Below are 18081 nucleotides of genomic sequence, written 5' to 3'. Positions count from 1 at the left end.
TTCATTATATAGACTAAATGTCATCTAAAATTAACATTTATTTGCAACATAGTATAGCAAACTATTACATGATCAAAAACAAATTAATTTTAGCAAAAACAAATGTCTCAGTTTTGAATGTCTGGGGTTGCCAGAAATTTGTTGAATTGATTTGTTAAAATGGGGTCACGAGCCAAAAAAGTTTGGGAACCATTGCCCTCCCCGTTACCCCTCCTTCTTAGCTCTTGAACTTGGCACTACCCCTTGCAAGTCCGTTTAAAGGGGTAGAGGTTGAAATATTCCCCTATGAAATGGGCTATCAACGGGAAACCGCAGAAATGTGATCTATAACAACTGAAACAGCATTAAACGGTCGATCAAATGATTAAGTTATTTACAAAGAAAATATGTACATTTGTGTGTTTCTTTCATCACGTTCCTGCACTTTTTGTGTTTACCTCCATCTTGCCAATGATTCGAACAGAATTATGGGAAATTTCTCCTACCCCTTTATAGTGTCGTGAAAAATCTCCATTTTGAGGACCAAACAGCTCTCCCCCTTAGCCCTTCCCTTCCGACTTATCGAGCATCGGGACACCCCTACTCCTACACTTGAACGTACAAAATGGAGGGGGTGGAGAAAGGGGGAGGGGCCAAGGGGTGAATTGGGATTGGGTCATGGAGTCTGCCTCAAGAACTCTCAAAAGTGCTCAATAAAATTAACTCTGACATTAACTGAAATGAATGTACTGAATGTAAATGAATCGGGGGGGGGGGGGGGGCATTATTCTATAAGTAACGCAACAGACCTGTTTGCGGAGGATGTGGTGGGTTATGTAGCTCAGCAGGTAAAGACACTGGGACAACGGGGGGCGAGTAATGTACAATAGTAACTAACGCCCCTCATTTGTGCCTGGGTGCCCCCCCTCTCAGCTTTTTCTTTCCAAACGACCCCCAAAGATGTCCCAGCGCCCCCTGGAAGGCAGTACCGCCCCCATTAATTAACAATGTACTATAGCACAAGTGTCAAACATGCGGCCCGGGGGCCAAATCCAGCCCACCAAAGGGTCCAGTCCGGCCCTTAGGATGAATTTGTGAAATGCAAAATTTACACTGAAGATATTAACAACCCTTTTAGTTCAGGTTCCACATTCAGACCAATTCAATCTCAAGTGGGCAGGACCAGTCAAATACTATCATAATAACACATAAATAATGACAACTCCCAATTTTTCTCTTTATAAATGTAAATATTTTCATGTATTTACACTAAAACAAAGTATAATTTCGCAAAAAATGTGAATAACCTGAACAAATATGAACAACCTGAAATGTCTAAAGAGAAGTAAGTACAATTTTAATACGATTCCGTCTGTTAGTAAATGTTTTGTGTCTTTGTAGATCCACTGCGACCTGTAAGTCATAATGTACATGTGTAAACAATAAACTGAGGCTTAATATTGTTAAAATTACACTTATTTTTTCAGTTTGTTCATGTTATTTACATCTTTAGAAAGGATAAATTGCAGATGTAAACCTTTACATAATGTAAATTTGCTTTTTTTGCTCTAAAACATAGAGAAAAGTTTGGAGTTGACATTACTTATATATTATTATGTTATTATTTTACTGGTTCGGCCAACTTCCGATCAAATCTAGCTGAATGTGGCCCCTGAACTAAAATGAGTTTGACACCCCTTTACTATAGTGTCGTTGTGTTGTTATGCACAGTTGCTTTTTTTATTATTGTTGTTGCACCAGTTCAGCCTCTCAGCCATGGTCTCCCTCCCTCGCAAAAGAGATCCAATATCAAGAGATTTTCAGGTAAAATAAGCGATAAATAATATAAAAATACACGTAGATGCAGAACTCTCATGTCATCTCAGACCGCTGGAACTGGAAGTTAAATTATGCTGAAAGGTAATTATGAAATTTGCATTAATGTACTACAGAACTACATTCAATACAACAGTAGTAGAGCAAGGGGTGACAAGTAGAGCGGGAAAATGAAGCCAATGCAGACGTGTGTTTAAGTGTTAGATTTTCTTTTTCTATCGTGTTATTCTGGTCTCAGGCTTTTTTGTTTGTTCTTTGACGAATAAAAAGGTTCAATTACAAGCGCGGTTACATTCAGAATAACCTAAGCAGATGTCACTTTTTTTCTTCGTCTGTCTCAAATTTAACTCTGACATTTAAAGAAATGTGTAAAAGGCTTAAAACTATCATGTTCTAACCCTGTATTTAGATCTCTGTTTTGATTTTCAGCCTCATACTGACTTCCACAAAAAGAACATACGTTTCAGGCGGAGAATATGAATCACTCTATAACTATTTTTCGCAGATGACATTTCAGAACATACCACAACAGTAATGGGCCTAATCTGCAGATAGAGCCCATTACTGTTAAAATAAGAGCTGATAAACGAATGAACATTGAAAGCAATAGAACATTTTCAATGCTTACATTCATTTCCTCTGCTTAAAACAACTCTTAAACTCATTTACGATGCATTATAATTGAAAATCCAAACTGAGCATCCTTTATTCTTTACGCGACATTATATTTCAAGCTCCGTCTGATTAGAACAACATGCTCACTTAGATATTGTACCTCCTTTTTATGTCTTTTTTTAATACTTATCTTCTAACAACTGGTGAATCAGCTTCAGATGAATCAGTTGGACGGTTGATTCACCAACTAATCATTCCAATGCACAGCTATTCTCAGTGTATCTCAGTGTGTTTTCTATTTTTATTCCAACTCCACATGGCTACATTTTCATGAGTTAAAACAAGCAGAAGGATAAATTGGAACTCCCTTTTTATTTGGAAAGAATAAAAAAATCAGACCGGAATCATCGATAATACACAGGCTGACCTAAAAACAGTCCTCACCTGGATTTAACTGTTCCATTGGATAATGACTGTAGTGATTAGTATGTTTTAGGAATAAGTTATTTAACCCTCCGATATCCCGTCCACCAAGGCCCTTACTAAGCACCAAGTGTGCCTTTTTCGCACACTTGTGGAATAATGTCAAAAAAATTTTCATATAGTTTGTTTTTAATTCTTTTACACTTTTTTCTATTTCATCAACTTGAGCTGTAAATAAAAATACCAAATACTCAATAATTGTCACATTTTTTTAACCCTTTAAATGTTGTGTTTGTAATGTAAACAAACCTTTTTTTTTTGGGGATGCAAAAAAATAAATAAATAAAAAATTTTCAATATACTACATAAAAAGTGGATCACATATTATTTGATTTTTTCATCCTGGCATATGTCAGTGATTAACTCCAACATCAGTTAATTTGCATTATTATTTTTGGCGCTAGGTCAAATGTTCAAAAATACGAGCATCTGTCACCAAGTGTGTGTAAAATGCACACCTATAAATCAAACTATTAAATATTATGTATTGATTTATTTTTCTGCTCTAATTTGATTTTATTTTTGTAAATCAAGGTCAGCCCTAATCATACATGTCAAATGGAAAAAATAGTGCGTTTTAGGCACACTTGAGAGACAGATGCTAGTCTTGTAATTTTCTTTTGTTTACAATGTGCACATTTTAGCTGGTGGCCAGAATTTTAAAGATCATGCAAAAATGAACAATTTTTGAATTCTAACCTTATTTAAATTGTGAAAAATAATATGAAGTTTTTTAAAATGAAGTGCGAAGTGTGCCTAAAAGGCGCACCCGGATACCGGAGGGTTAACTGTAACTGATGCAGTGAGTCACTTCTTGTCTCTTCAACATCCATCAGTTTGTTGTAGAGCAGGGGGATCTAACTAATTTTAGTTCAGGTTCAGGCTGATTTGGTGCTATATAAATAAAATTTGATTGATTGATTGATTCATTCATTCATTCCACATACAGACCAATACGATCTCAAGTGGGCCAGACCAAAAAAATAATAACATATTGACCGAAATATAATGACAAGTCCAAAATTTTCTCTATATTTTAGGGTGAGAAAGTGAAATTTCATTATAAATTATATTTGATGTAATTGGTATCATCTTCTTCATGTCAGACAGATGGGGTCTACCAGATGTAGACTAATGTTATGAAGCAAGTTTGGAAGCACTTTGGGTCTATTTTAAAAATAAATATTTACTGAGATAAAAAAGAAACAATTTTACAGATGAAACACATTTTTATATTTTTTTAATATTATTTTTTACACAAAAATCTGCCTGTGACTCAGTAAAAAGGACCCAAAAATTATGCGCTACTATTTTTTTGAATATCTTTTTATTCTCTCAGAGGTACATTTTGGGAATCAAAGGCAGAGTGTTTCACGAAAATGACCGCTGTTGCAAAAGCACTTAGGATTTATTTGTGTTTAAATGGGCAGGTTCCGCATGTAACAGTGGACACAATGAGTTACACGAAAAACCTGGAATGAAACTGCCAATTCATGAAAAACCTACATGTCTGGATTAGAAAAACCACAAGGATCATCAAATTTAAGTGTCTTTATTTATAGTCTATATTATTTTATATTATATTTAATACAAAAATCTGTATGTAACATGGTCAAAAGGACACGAAAATTACATACTACTATTTTTTAAAATATCTTTTTTTCTCTCACAGGTACATTTTGGGAATTGAAATAATTATGCAAGGCAGAGTGTTTCACAAAAATGACCGCTGTTGCAAAATCCTTTGTGATTTATATGCGTTTAATGGGCAGGTTCTGCATGTAACACAAGTGGACACGATGGGTTACATAGAAAACCTGGAATGAGACTGAGATTCATGAAAAACTTGCATGTCTGGATTAGAAAAAACACTAGGATCATCAAATTTAACAAAGCGTCTTTATTTATAGTGGTATACAAGAGCATTTCAAGCCATGTTTTCCAAATAAAATGCACTGACACCTACGTAGTTTCTCCTGTCCCAATTTTGGTCCTATTTTTGGCCCTAATATTTTACTAAAAATTAACTAATTTTGGGATGGCTCAGAGCAAGAGTATCTTTTTTTTTTTTTTTTTTTTTGCATTTATCTGAGGTAATCATTAGGTACATCGTGGAGGGAAATATGTGTAAATTTCTCTTTTATGATTGGGTCTAAAAAAACTGGCAAAATGCCAGATACCAAAATGTACTCAGTTTCATAGAAGCACCCACATATTGTAGGTCATGGCCTAGATTAGAAGTGGAAACCCTTTAAAGTGTGTTTGTAGCTCAGCTCACTGAAGAAACCAACCTTAACATATGTTCTCTACACTGTAAAAAAAAAAAAAAAAAAAAAATCCCGTTGGCAGCTGTGGTTACCAGAACAATACTGTAAAAAACACATCCAACTGTAAAGATATTTATGGAGTAACATGTAGGTTTAACATTCTAAACATGCAGATTTAACATTTTGAACATGCACATTTAACATTTTAAACATGTAGATTTAATATTTTAAACATGCAGATTTAACATTTTGAACATGTAGATTTAACATTTTAAACATGCAGATTTAACATTTTAAACATGTAGATTTAACATTTTGAACATGTAGATTTAACATTTTAAACATGTAGATTTAGGATTTTGAACATGTAGATTAAACATTTTAAACATGTAGATCTAACATTTTAAACATGTAGATTAAACATTTTGAACATGTAGATTTAACATTTTAAACATGTAGATTTAGGATTTTGAACATGTAGATTAAACATTTTAAACATGTAGATCTAACATTTTAAACATGTAGATTAAACATTTTAAACATGTAGATCTAACATTTTAAACATGTAGATTAAACATTCTAAACATGTAGATTTAACTAGTAAATGGACTGCACTTATTTAGCATATTTTATACACCTTTGTGGACATACGAACAGTCAGAGCCAGGATTCGAACCACCAACCCTTTGGTTATTGGAAGAGCCGCTCTACCAACTCTGCTGACCCATTAATTTACAAGTTTAAAATGTTAAATTGTTAAATGTTTACTTTTTTCTAACTTTTTTTATTTAAAAAAAAAAAAGAAGCAAATATGCCATTATTTCAGCATGATGGATTTGCAATTTAAACAGCACCACATTGTTTTTCAGTTTACAGTTTTATTTTCTAAAAACAACAGAAATACATCATTTCTCCATACAAATCCGGTTTTGTTCACATACTCTTCCTGTAAAAACTACAGCTATATTTGATTTAATCCTTAACACATACATTTTTTCAAATAAACAACTTTGCATTGTATTGTCACTTACAGTTGCAATTTTACAACTTTTTGGTGTTAATTCTACTGTCATTTTTTACAGTGTACCAGTTTGAGTCAAAGCAGATTCTTTACCCGTCAACAATACTGCAGCGTAGATAGTGGAGACAGTGTAAGACAGACAGATCCACCTCCAACTGTTTTCACAGACCAGAAACAAAGGCTGCCGTACTGTAATCGCCGCCATTCAAATGTTAACCAGTCTTTTTTTTTTTTTTTTTTTTTTTTCCCTCCTTATCTTGTTTGACTTGATTAGCGACCTATAGGGTTTTAAGCATTGAGATTTCATCAGTGAACATAAGGGAAATCAAGCTCCCTGTCTTCCCCTGGGAGACTAGTCAAACAGAAGAGCCGAGCCGAGCTGAACGCCGCCTCGTGACTGACTCTGCCTTCCCGACCGCCTTTCTGTCATGTCGCAGCCGTCAGTGGCAGCTGGCTTTAAACGCATTCTGGATTTGGTTTATGAATTCCCAGCCTGCCGAGCAGATGCCAGACTTTTGTGCATCCCCTGGGCTCCTTTCTGTTAGTACCACATCTCTGCTGTGTATTTTCCAAGCTCTGGCACAAAGTCAATCACAGACTGGATTCTGGATCAACAGGATGCCTGATGCAACGCAAACACTTGTGTGAGGAAGGCATTTTCTTCAACTGAGACCAAGACAGAGTTATGATTGGCAGTTTTCAGATATTTTCTGTGATATAGCACAGTGCTGCTGTCAGGAAAAAACATTGCCTCTGTTAAAAAAAAATCATTCATTCCGGGTTCTTTTATTCACAATGATGCACTTTTTATAATTAGACTGCCTTCTCGTATCATGTTTAAAGTAGCCTCAGTCGTTTCTCATTGAGCTCTAGTAAATCTTATTCTCCATCTTATCTTTAAATCTCACAATCCTACCAAATAACAGTGAATTTCTATGTGACGGCAATGCTGAGAGGCTTGTTACTTAGGATTGGATAGAACTAATGCCTCTCACAAGCCATTCCATTTCCAAGGTCAGTGAATTCTGTTGTCTCAGTGGATACAAGCCCCTTACCTGAAAATACCACCCGTATTAGTATTCCGACGGCGCGCTTCATCCTTCACTGTAAATACTACCAGAAACTACCATTCACCTTGACCTTTAGCCTTTAGCTTTGGAAAAGGATGTTTTCTGCAATCTGGAGTTTTGTCGTCAAAATTCAACTTGGCGGATCTGTCATTTTCGGGCCGGCTCTGTTACTTTTTTTTTTTTTTTTTTTTTTAGCTCTAAATCTCATGTGTGAAGTATCAAAGAGCGGTTCAAGTGTCATGATCTACTGAAAACTTCAATCATCTTTACAGCTTTGGATGAACAAACACTAGCACATTTCAGAGGCAGCTTTACTCCCCATAACTCCTTACGAGAGGCTTTTGCAAGGAGTGTGTGCAAGAGGTTTATTTATGGACAGAAACTTTGTACATAGATAGACTGAGAACAGAAACCTTTTGCAAGTATCGTAGCGTTTGTAGCGAAGGATAATTTGCAACACTGGTACAACTTTTACTAAAGACTAAAAATAACAAAATCTCATAAAGCAGAGTGTCGCAGGATACAAAAGAAGTGCACATTCAGCACATATAGTATAGATATAGTGCTGAATTAACTGTGATTTATTAGTTTTGTTGTAAAAAGGGATGTTCGGGGCAGATTTTTATCATCTAGACCAGTGTTTTTCTACGCTGGAGTCGGGACCCCACATTGGGTCACCTGGAATTCAAATGGGGTCGCCTGAAATTTTTAGTAATTGTGAAAGATAAAAACTTACAAACTTCACTCTTCTAGCTCGTAGACTAATACTAATAAAATGGAAAGATAAACAGCCTCCAACATTTAAATCTTGGTTTCTGGATCTTTTACATCATTTAACATTGGAAAAAATCAAATATTCTGCAAGAAGTTTTTCAGTTCCTGGTAACCTGTTCTGAATCACATAAAAGAGGTAGATCCCTCACTTATTCCACAGTAGTCTTATTAATACGAGTCTGTGACTAATATCTGTGCTCTTTATTTATTTATTTTATTTTTTTTTTGTGGGTGCAACAGGGTGGGAATGTTCATGGGTTGGGGTTAAAAAACAACAACAACAAAAAATGACTGTATTATGTTTTTTTGTGACTCGATATGTAATAAAACTCACTTTGAACAAAAAACAAAAAAAACTTACTAACTTACACTTAACAAAAAATATATGGTGATTTGACAGAGACAATCCCAATCCATAAAAGACACGACAAACTGTGAAGCTGAAACTGAAGCACTGTGGTTCTGTTTATCTGTCAAATGTTCATTGTGGTCAGTTTCAGATGCTGCAGCTCTTTCATAATTCATAGTTTGAGTTCATGTTTGTTCAGTATTAATTGTCAGCCTTGTAAATCCAAGCTGGACTGACTGTACATATCCTGAGCAAGGAAAATAAAATTCTCACTTTGTGCAGTAATCTACACCTGGTTTTTCTGCCTCCGTCCATGATAATATGCATTATATAGACTAAATGTGGTCTAAAATTAACTTTAGCCCGATCAGCCCGCCTGCGGGCCGAAAAAATTATATTAATATTAATTTACCATGAAAATATAATAAATCAGGACAATGGATGTTTTTTTCAACTCTTGCTCAAAGTTTAGACCCTAATGTTAATAAAAGTACATCAAAAGTGTATTTTAGTGCAAACTTTAATGTTCAAACATGATTTTTAATCTTTGTGGGGAGAAATATACGCTATTAAAAATCTCCAACACGAACAACTAATTTATGCATATCATCGTCAATCCAGCCGGAAAAAAACAGGCGAGGATAAAAAAAATTCTAATTTCTCTTTTAGTTTGTTTCAGTTTACTCAGGCATAGTAATAGATACAATATTTTAGACAATGGGAATAGATTCTGTGAGGTCTCTAAATGTCCACAGACACCAAGAACATCCATATGAACCTTATTATTGTGAAGTAATTCTTCATTTACTTTGGGTATGTCTTTTTTGGCATTTTTCCCCTGAAAATATGGTCAGGGTTACACAGGTTAATGTTTATTTGCAACATAGTATAGCAAACTATTACACGATCAAAAACACATGAATTTTAGCCAAAAAAAAAAAAAAAAAAAAAAAGAAGTCTGTTTTGAATGTCTGGGGTCGCCAGAAATTTGAGATGTTAAAATGGTGTCACGAGTCAAAAAAGGTTGGGAACCACTGATCTAGACATTTAAAGTTTCACAAAATCAAACTCTGAGATCTGGTAAAAACATGCATTTGTATAAATTTCTGTCAAATATGTCTCAAACTTCTAAAAATATTAAGAAGATACATGCAGTTTTTAACAAATGACTAGGCATCTTCTAATTGTCAGTACTTATTAGCTTCATACTGATCAGCTGTTCTCTCAGAAACACTATAAAAGCCCTAGATGTGACAAAAAAAAAAAAAAAAAAGACAGAATCTGCAAGTCTCGGCTCCATGTCAGTTTCACTATAATTCACCACAGCCAATACTGAGCTGAAATGTCAGCTTTGCCTGCGCTGCCGCCGCTGCCGCTGCTGCTGGCAGTCATTCACATGGCTTTAACTTAATGCGAGTTTCCTGTCTGAAATTACACTTTTACTACTGGAAGTGTTTCACACCCCACTTGCTACTTTCACAATCATACTGTGCAGATCAGACAAAAGCTGTGGGGTTATTTCCACCCAGTTCCACTACATGTTCTTGCCTTAACGTGGGCTCCTTTGTTTGTGATCTCTCTGCTTTTGCCTTAGTTGACTTAAATGAAATGACAGTAATGGCATAAATCAGAGGTGGTTTGATCTAATTACGTCTGACAAAGTCGAATCCGTAGCTACCAGCTCTTGCGATATAACTTTAAGTGTGCAGAATTAATGGGGGCGTTGCCAACTACTCGGTTTTTATCCATAAGTTTTCAGGAGCTATAGGAATTTAAAATTAATACTCCTACTTCAACTTCCAGCTCTCAGCTCTAACTTTATAATCCCTGAGGGGAAATTTGTTTTGCAGCCAACTTTGCAACTTTATTTTGTTTGCTCAGTGTCTCAATCTCAGTCGACATTGCAGCCGTCCTTCAGAAAACTTTAATCACAGCATCTTGACAGCTTCGAATAATTTCAGACGGTGGAAGATTAGCTCGGATCTAAGCAAAGAAACACAGGATTGTCCGGTGGGTCGGTACTTCACAGCAGAGAGACGGAGGCAGATCACAGCCAGGGTCACATTTGTTTTTCTTACAAGATCCTTTCATCTGTATCTTATCCGCAGTCGATTGTTTTCACCTACAGTAATGACAATACGTAACCGTCCCCAGGCGGGTGTAAGTGTTGGCATATGCTCGTCCGTCCACACGTCCGCATCACCGAGCATCCCCCCACCCAGCAGACGCTTCGTCAGAATCAATCAGCCTGTCCTCACATTAGTCATAGCTCTGTTCTCTCCCCTGTCTTTTTTCCCTTTGTGATTGAGATGGTTAAGGATAGACAGGCCAGACACTGAATCATCCCACCAGGACACTGAACAATGATGACAGATGAATACCTGCAAGCCACAATCAAAGCGCTCTTTCATCATCACAAATCCAATTTGGGAGATGGACATTTGCCCTCGACACATGCGTTTCCACGGCATTAAATTCAAGCTTCAATCTGTCATGTCGAGGCTGTAAATGTGACGCTAATGGATAGCTCCAGTCCTGCGATTTGTACATCGGGGACCTGACGTCACTTGCCGGCGACTCGTTTCTGTGTTAATATTTGTGACGAGTCAATCGCCGGACAGGTTTAGCAACAAGTCTCACTGCTGATTGCAACGGTAACACGAGTTCTAGTAGAGAACGCTGTTTTTCCCTTTTTCTTTTCTCTCTTCATGTGCGGTCCTCATGAGACGTGTCTGTGAAGCTGGACAGTCAGTGAACAAAAATAGAGTCCAAACAAGGCTTTCTTTCTTCATTTGGAGGTTCTCCTTTTTGTAGAAATTGTTTCTTTTTTTTTTTTTTTTTTTGTAACTGAAACATATCAGAATACATACAACTACAATTATGAACATACAGTCATTAATTACTAGTGGTGTGCGATACTGCGTATTTTGGTATCGATCCAATACCGAGTAAATACAGGGCCAGTATCACCACTACCGATATGTTTCAATAATTGAGGTGGATGCATCATCGAATTGCTAAATCTCGATTCATTTTCATGACCCTTAAATGTTTTGTGACATTTCCTTTTTTATTATTAAATAATTAAAACCCAGGACAGAATTAGGGCAAAGTTTAAAAGTAAATAGAAAATACTTTATTATCAAAATGAGTTTTTTTCACCTGATCCTTTTCAAATTTGACACACATTTTCTTTATCACCAGAAGACATGGTTGAATTTAAATGTATTTATTTTCTTTCCTTTTTTTTTTTTTTTTTTTACAAATCTTTTAAAATTTCAACTTAGAAAATTCGTCCAACTGATTTCTTGAACATTTTTCACCTGATTCTTTTCAAATTTGACACACGTGTTCTTTACATGTGCCTTTCTCTCAATTTTTACACTTCTTTAAAAATTTTTTGAAAAGTTTTAGAAAAAATTTAAAGTCAAGACTCAAAATGAATCCATGGGCAAGGTGTCAGTGAACAGGAAGGGCTAAAGCAGTGGTTCCCAACCTTTTTTGTCTCGTGACCCCATTTTAACATCACAAATTTCTGGCAACCCCAGACATTCAAAACGGAAACATTTTTTTGCTAAAATTAATTTATTTTTGATCATGTAAGAGTTTTCTATACTATGTTGCAAATAAATGTTAATTTTAGACAACATTTAGGCTATATAATGTATATAATGCACCTTTTTAGTGTCTGCTTCTCAGTTTCTCTTGGACATGTCTTAGCGGGGCCAGGTAGGCGAAGAAATCTTTCCATTCTCTGTTCGGTCCAGTTTTCTGACTGTGACTGTGTTGAACCGTAATAATGCACGTGGTCACATAATCGAATCAATCAAGATATGCCCTCTCAGATATGATATCCTGCATTTTATTCGAACTTGATTTTTATTAGGAAAAGTTTGTGGTGTTAATATATATTGAAAAAAAAGTCTAGTGGTGTGAGGTCTGGTGAACACGGTGGGTATTCAGCGAAACCCCTCCATCCAATCCACCTGTTTGGCAAGTTCACCAGACCTCACACCACTAGAGTCTTTTTTATGTGGATACCTAAAAGACAAAGTCTACGCTATGAGACCTGCAACAGTCGCTGAATTGAGAGCAGCCATTGAACATGAATGCACGTAAATACCAAGGGAATTGTTTGGTGATGTGTGCGATTCCATTGCTTGGTGTTGTCAGCAGCATCCGGACCAGAACGGACGTCAGTTTGAGAACAGGCAGTGACAAAACAATAAAATGATGTTTGTAAATTCTATTACATGTTGAAAATTAAATGAAGTTTAATAAACACCTACTTTACAATTATTTTAAAGGTGCTGGAGACTTTCGTGACCAATTTTTCATCAAATCTGTCAAACCTCAGTCACATCCTCAGTATCATGAATCTGTAAGTCTGTCTGGGATTAATCACCTGAATCTCTTGCATTACGGTGAACAATTTCGAAGTGTCATCCACCATAAACAAATCATGTGTTTATAAACAAGCCAGGAGGTTACTCGGGCATCTTCGGAATTTTGTCGTGACGTGCATTGTGGGAAACGGAGGCTCGCGCAGCTGCCTTACAGCAGCAGCTTGAACAGACACGATCGGAAACGGCAGGAACTCCCTTCCTTTTATGCATATTCCTCCAGCTGTTTTCACGTTTCCGCACGTTTGTTTCATCCATATAATACCATATGGTCGCACTGCTGCTGCCACTGTCAGGCAGCTGCATGAATAGGGATGGGAATCGTTAAGAATTTAGCGATTCCGATTCCATTATCGATATTACTTATCAATCCGATTCCTTATCGATTCTCTTATCGATTCTCATTGGGTGAGGTAATAAAAGAGTACAAACGGGTGTGTTTGCATTAAAGCTATACCTACCGATGTGGCATTTCTCACAGCACTTAGTAAAAGTTTGAACATGAACAACCCGCCTCTCTCCAAAGCCCTGCCCCCTTCCCTCTGCCTGAGCTCTGAGGCTCCTCCTCGTCTCTCCTCCTCTCATCTGATGCGCGATGGAAACAGAGGTGGAAGCAGAGGTGGAGGTCCGGTCCGTTTTGGCGTGTCCGCGGACCCCTCCCTCAGTAATCAGATGCATCATCCACCTGCCGCGGGCCCGCGGCTCCTGTTCCATCAGTAGACCTGGTCTGTGCAGTACTGGGTCAGGGTCTTCACTGCAGTGCCCAGGGGATGGGGGCGCGCACTGTGAACACGCGGCCTCCGCGAATTTTCCGTGGACATTTGAGGTTTCATAGTCCATACAATTATCATCCTACATCATCTTACATGTGTGACACCATGTACATGTACCTGTATGAGTCCCACCGTCATAAAAGCTGAGCTTTATGCAGACCTGTTCAGTCCAGTACAGCTGACTTCCGGACTTTTATCTCCATCCTTCATTCATCAGACTCCCGTTTGTGCCCCTCAGTTGTCGTTTCTGTTCATAAATCCGTTTAATCCCTTCCACATGTGCATGTCAGTTCTATCCAAACACATCCTAGACAGTAGACTGTGGTCAGTGACAGGAGAAGCAGCGCCAGTGAAGCGTCAGATTCAGACGGACACATATCGGATGTGAGACGGCGATAATGGATCGGATGCTGGACGGCAGTAATGGATGATTGACAGGAGGCTCAGTCAGGTTCGGCCAATTATTTTATTCGGACCGACTAAAATGATTGGTCAGACTTTTATCAGAAATATATGAGAATTAAACATTTTTGAGTTTCAATACCTGGTGGATTTCTTTTACATTTTAGTTTGACACACACTTATCAGGAGCATTTTAAGATGACAAAAGAAAAGTGTAAAAAGGCCACATCATACGGTATAGCTTTAACTGTCTTTTATAAAATACAACATATACAGTATGTACAAATAATAATAACAGATGACGCCGGGCTGGTTCGGTGGGGGGGGCGTACAGTGAAAGTGAAACTAAAGACGCTTTACTAATTCCTCTACTGCCGCATTTCTACTACGTGGAACTGGTTCAACTTGGCTCGTCTTTTCTCCCGTTGTTGTGCACCTCATTTCCTTTCCCTTCTTACCTTCGGAAACTTGTATTTGAGGAGTTACAATGTTTGTTGCCCACATCGGAACCAGAACGGCGTTCACTCTGCCGCTACATTCACAAGCGCCGCTAAATAGCGTATCAATTACGTGACATTCCTGTAAATGAATCACATGCTGTGGTCAAATGTTTGAGGATATTGGAGGGATTCCACCCTTTTGAAGACATGGAAGCTTTGCAAGTGTTCCAAGTATGTGGACCTGGGGTCGTCTGTTTAGACCATTTCTGCCTCAACGCCATGTTGGCTACGTTCTGACCAAAACAATGCAGCGCACGTGTGACATCATCGCGCATGCACAACGAAGGTGGAATCGATAAGCAGAATCGTTAAGCAGGCAGGCAAACGATTCCAAGGAATCGAGCTACTGGGAACCGATTCTCAAAAAGAACCGGTTCTCGATCCCCATCCCTATGCGTGAACCTCCATTTCCCACAATGCACATCGTGACAAAATTCCAAAGATGCCCGAGTGACATCCCAGGTCGGTTTGTAAACACATGGTTTTGTTTATGGTGGATGGCACTTCGAAATTGTTCACTGTAATGCAAGAGATTCAGGTGAGTAATCACAGACAGACTTACAGATTCATGATGCTTAGGCTATGACTGAGGTCTTACAGATTTGATGAAAAATTGGTCACGAAAGTCTCCAGCACCTTTAAGTGTGTATACATTTTTTTGGGACACCCTGTTTATATATTTTTGTATCAATTACTAGAAATTTCAGGTGTCCCCATTTGAATTCCAGGTGACCCCATGTGCGGGCGCGACCCCAAGGTTGAAAACCACTGGGCTAAGTGTTGTTCAACCAGGGGTGGGGGTATTAGTAAGTAGTAGTTTTCACTTGTCTGTGTCTCTTTTCCTCCATTCTGTCCCTCCTCATATGTTCCTTTCTTGTCTTCTTCAGGGAGTGGTGGCTGCAGAGAAGACCAGAGGAGGTCAGCTCCTCGAGGAGCCAAAGATGTTGCCTTTCCGAGCAAACACCTTCAGCCTCCAGGTATCCATCCAGGATGTTCCCCAGTTCCTGTGGAGCATCAAACCCTTTACCACATGTCAGGTAATAATGGCACCGTCTGAGGCATATTACAGCCATATTATTTCATAACACAAATGAGTTATTAAAATGCAAATTTGCAAGATCCTGTTTTTGCTGCTCTGGATAATTACTGTGGTGTTTCTTCACTGCTCCTCTCAGGGCTCAATTATCAATCAAGAAATGCAAGGAGCGCTCTGTGTTTTTCATGTTTTTCTGTTGATGAGGACTGAGATTCTCATGGTATTATCTGATTAGCTATAATGTGTGATGCATTTGATGTTAATGTGACACCACTTATTAATGAATAATCCATGTATTCGTCAAGTAAAAAAAAGTTCCATCCATTTATTAGCTGATATGCAGGTTTGGATCGTTGTTGCTTCACTGTCAATGTGGAAACTTAAATTTTTAGTTTATATTCACCATATTTTGCTGAGAATTTGTCTCCCTCTTGGCTTCACAAATGATTTTCTAATTACAGATTATGATAATTAATTCATTCTTATTGGATCCCATTCACTTTACCTGGGTCTTATCCACCTCTAAGATTTATTTATTTATTTATTTATTTTTTAGATAATCACAAAGGTAATTTATTTTTATTCCGTCTTTACTGATGATTTATAATTTATTGAACAGACAAGCATAATTTTTGGAAAGTAAGAAAACACAGCAATATCTTTAATACCTTATTCATTGTATTTACAAGTTTGTTAAATTCCAGTGAGACCAAACACATTTTTGGCAAAACTGGCACAACCTGGTAAACCAGAATCTGCTCTAATAGACTACTGCTGACACTGGTCAATGATGTCTTTCTATAAAAACACACAGTCTGGTACATTAATTCTTAGTCTAGAATCAGAATTTCTCCACTTCATTGGGATTTTCAGTAAGGCACAGGTCAATATATAGCCCTAAGCATTATATCACAGCCAGTGTTTAGTTTTATAAGTTCTAAGTCAGAGAAACATGATGCAGTCCAAAGTGATGCAAAGCTGAACTCTGGAGCCCAGTTTGGAGAACTCATCGGCGATCACATTATCCCCTCAAAGCTCGGCTCTGAATGACTTTTTTTCCACCCAGTTTGGGTGAAATAAGTCATGAACATGGTGAATAATTTCATCCAGATGTTTCTGAAATGAAAACCAGACACCAAAACACTTCATCCCAGACATGATGGTGTTTACTGTTGGTTCTACAGCGGGTAACTGAGAAAACCACAAGAACTAGAGAACAATTCTGATCTAAGATGAAGGACTCTGCAATTTAGGTTTATTTTTCTTTGGGCTTCTTGTTTGTAAGTAAATTTGACCACTTTGGCACAGATTATCTTCAGATTGTGTATACACAATTAAAGGTCTTAGTGCAATATTTATTGAAAAATCTTAGATTAGATTAGATTAGATTAGATTAGATCATTTTAAATTAGGTTAGATTAGATTAGATTAGATCATTTTAAATTAGATTAGATTAGATTAGATTAGATTAGATTAGATTAGATTAGATTAGATTAGATTAGATTGGATTGGATCGGATTGGATCATTTTAGATTAGATTAGATCAGATTGGATTGGATCATTTTAGATTATATTAGATTAGATTAGTATATTGGATTGGATTGGATCATTTTAGATTAGATTGGATCATATTAGATTCGATTCGATTCGATTGGATCGTTTTAGAATTAAAAATTAGATTGGATCATTTTAGATTAGATTAGATTGGATTGGATCATTTTAGATTAGATTAGATTAGATTACATTGGATCATATTAGATTAGATTAGATCGGATTGGATCATTTTAGATTAGATTACATTAGATTGGATTGGATCATTTTAGATTAGATTAGATCATTTTACAATTAAATTAGATTAGATTAGATCATTTTACAATTAGATTAGATTAGATCATTTTATATTAGATTGGATTACATTGGATCATTTTAGATTAGATTAGATTAGATTAGATAATTTTACAATTAGATTAGATTAGATTAGATAGAATGTTACTGATCCCTTGAGGTTCTAGTAGCAGCACAACACCAAATGTATACATATAAGAAATATTACAAGAAAAAAGTAATTAGAATAACCATTAAAACTGTACTGGAAAAAAAGGGGTAAATGCACATTGGAAAGTACTAGTAGAAGCAACAAATAGCAAAGCAGTAATAATAAAGTAGTAATAAATAATCATAAATAATTATGTTACAATATTATAATATGCACAATATGTACATATATATGTATATATATATATATATATATATATATATATATATATATATATATATATATATATGTATATATATATATATATATATATATATATATATATATATATATATATATATATATATAGTTTAATAATCAAAGTCATAATAAATTGATAATAGTAATAGGCATAACAACAATATATAAGTAATATATGTAAGTAAGTAATAATAATAATAACTGTGTCTCTCTGTATTGTTTTGTGTGTTTTTATAATATGACTTGGAATTCATTGTTGTTTCCTGAATTTCTAATAGTACCTTAGTGTCAGATTTATACGATAAGGACATAAGTATTGGGACACGTTGAATTCAGG

At 36.4% G+C, this 18081-nt stretch overlaps 1 protein-coding gene across 1 annotated transcript in view; it reads left to right on the top strand.

Moving 5' to 3' along the window:
• The window catches only part of unc5db (unc-5 netrin receptor Db), an 816925-nt gene that overhangs the window by 741390 nt on the left and 57454 nt on the right, over positions 1 to 18081 (top strand). The window contains exon 14 of the mRNA XM_030144147.1: positions 15360 to 15509. Coding sequence (XP_030000007.1) covers positions 15360 to 15509 — 150 coding nt within the window. The remainder of the gene's footprint in view (positions 1 to 15359; positions 15510 to 18081) is intronic.

Source organism: Sphaeramia orbicularis, chromosome 9, assembly GCF_902148855.1.
Source record: "Sphaeramia orbicularis chromosome 9, fSphaOr1.1, whole genome shotgun sequence".
In the NCBI taxonomy this organism is placed as follows: domain Eukaryota; kingdom Metazoa; phylum Chordata; class Actinopteri; order Kurtiformes; family Apogonidae; genus Sphaeramia; species Sphaeramia orbicularis.
This window is presented reverse-complemented; position numbering and strand designations above follow the sequence as displayed.